The sequence below is a fragment of the Cupressus sempervirens genome, chromosome 6 (assembly GCF_028749045.1).
Source record: "Cupressus sempervirens isolate cs-2001-9-10 chromosome 6, ASM2874904v1, whole genome shotgun sequence".
NCBI classification, from domain to species: Eukaryota; Viridiplantae; Streptophyta; class Pinopsida; order Cupressales; family Cupressaceae; genus Cupressus; species Cupressus sempervirens.
In genome coordinates, this window is record NC_143123.1 from 238,774,446 (window position 1) to 238,776,095 (window position 1,650).

Here is a 1,650-nt window from a genome sequence, read left to right on the forward strand (position 1 = left end):
GAAACAGGTTCCTCTTTAGAGAAGAGATAAGAGAAGTAATTAGTGGCTTCTAAAGAAATTGCCTCCTTGGAAGAGAGATGATCTCCAGAAGAAGATACAAGAGAAGTAATAGAATTTCCAAACCTGCGAGCTTTAACAGTGTTGTGGAAGAAAGCAGTGTTTCTATCTCCTTCCAGCAACCAATCCACCCAAGACTTTTGTTTCCAGAATATTTCCTCCCAAAGCTCCCATTCTTTAAGCTCCCTCAAAGCTGAGGATTCTTTAGACATTAAATCAGGAGACATTCCTTGGTCCCTGATCTGGCGAGTGACACTGTCAAGCCTGGCCTGGGCCCCCCTTAAATGCTTTTGAAGGTTTCCATGTTTATTCCACTATTTCAACCTGAACTTCACATGCTGAAGCCTCTTCTCAAAGGTGTACATGGAAGTTCCATGAGGGGGCCTGCCCTCATACCACCAGGATAACATAAGATCATGAAGGGAAGGATCTCTCAACCACATCAGCTGAAACTTGAAAGAGGGATTCTTAGAAGTCTTGAAAGGAGTGACAGAGAGCATGATAGGCCAGTGATCAGAGCCTCTCCAATCAAGAATTTCTGAACTGGTAGCCCATTTAATATTCATCCAAAAACAAGATACCAGGAACCTGTCAAGCCTTTCAGAGATTGCCTCCATCCCACTCCTTCTGTTGTTCCAAGTGAATAAGCTAGAAGCAGGTTTAACATCAATAAGGTTCAAAGCACTAATGTTGTCTCTAAGCATACTAGAAGAGGGACCCAATCGAGAAATTCCTCCCCTCTTTTCCTCAAGATTAGTAACAGCATTAAAATCTCCCACAACAATCCAAGGAAGGAAAGGGTCTAAAGATCGAACAAATTTAATATGTGACCACATAAGAGATTTGCCAACTAAATCATTAGCAGCATAAACATTGGAAAACAAGCACTTTTCACCTGTCTCAAAGTGAGAAGCCATAAAAGAGATGGAGGATCTGCTCGTAACCCACCATAGGGGAGTTACCTTCTTAGGATTCCAGAGACAAGCAAGACCACCTGAGCTGCCTTGAGCACCTACAGCCTGCCAGCTACCATGGGGCCATAACTTTGGTCCACAACTATTTAATTCATCAACTAAAAGTTTAGTTTCATGAATGAAAAAGACATCTGGAGAGTGAGAATCTATCAATCTGCGAACAACCTTTTATCTAGGGATGTTGTTTAACCCCCTAACATTCCATGAAATAACAATCATTTAGAAGATTACGAGAAGTGGGAATCAATGGGCTTCACAAACCTCGCTTCAACCAAAGTCTCACCCATCATCTTAACTTTCTTTTGATCTGTTTTCCTTCCACTCTTAGTAGATTTTTCTGAGGTCCCTTTTTAAAGGGCTTTTACTGTAAACCCAATATGGATGTAGCTTTAGAGCCTTTTGTGTTGTCGGTCACTCCTTTCTTGCCAGAGTGGGTAGAGGCTATGATATTTGGACAATCACGGGGATGTGAGCTACTAGGAATATCACAACATGACTCCTTAATCAATCCATTCGAGCCAACAGTCTGGCCTTGTACTTTCTCAAGAATTTGGACTAGATTCTCAACTTCCTCTAGCTAGGGTTCCAAAAGAGAGATATCACATGAGGGTGTCTCAAC

The 1,650-nt window shown here is 41.9% G+C and overlaps 1 protein-coding gene across 1 annotated transcript; it reads right to left on the bottom strand.

Moving 5' to 3' along the window:
- Positions 1-371: 371 nt before the first annotated feature.
- Positions 372-1,318, bottom strand: LOC149552133 (uncharacterized). The gene is made up of 2 exons (XM_089790178.1): positions 1,293-1,318; positions 372-1,113 (listed from the first exon to the last, which is right to left on the bottom strand). The coding sequence occupies exons 1-2, from the start codon at positions 1,316-1,318 to the stop codon at positions 372-374; spliced, it is 768 nt and encodes a 255-aa protein (XP_089646304.1).
- Positions 1,319-1,650: the final 332 nt, after the last annotated feature.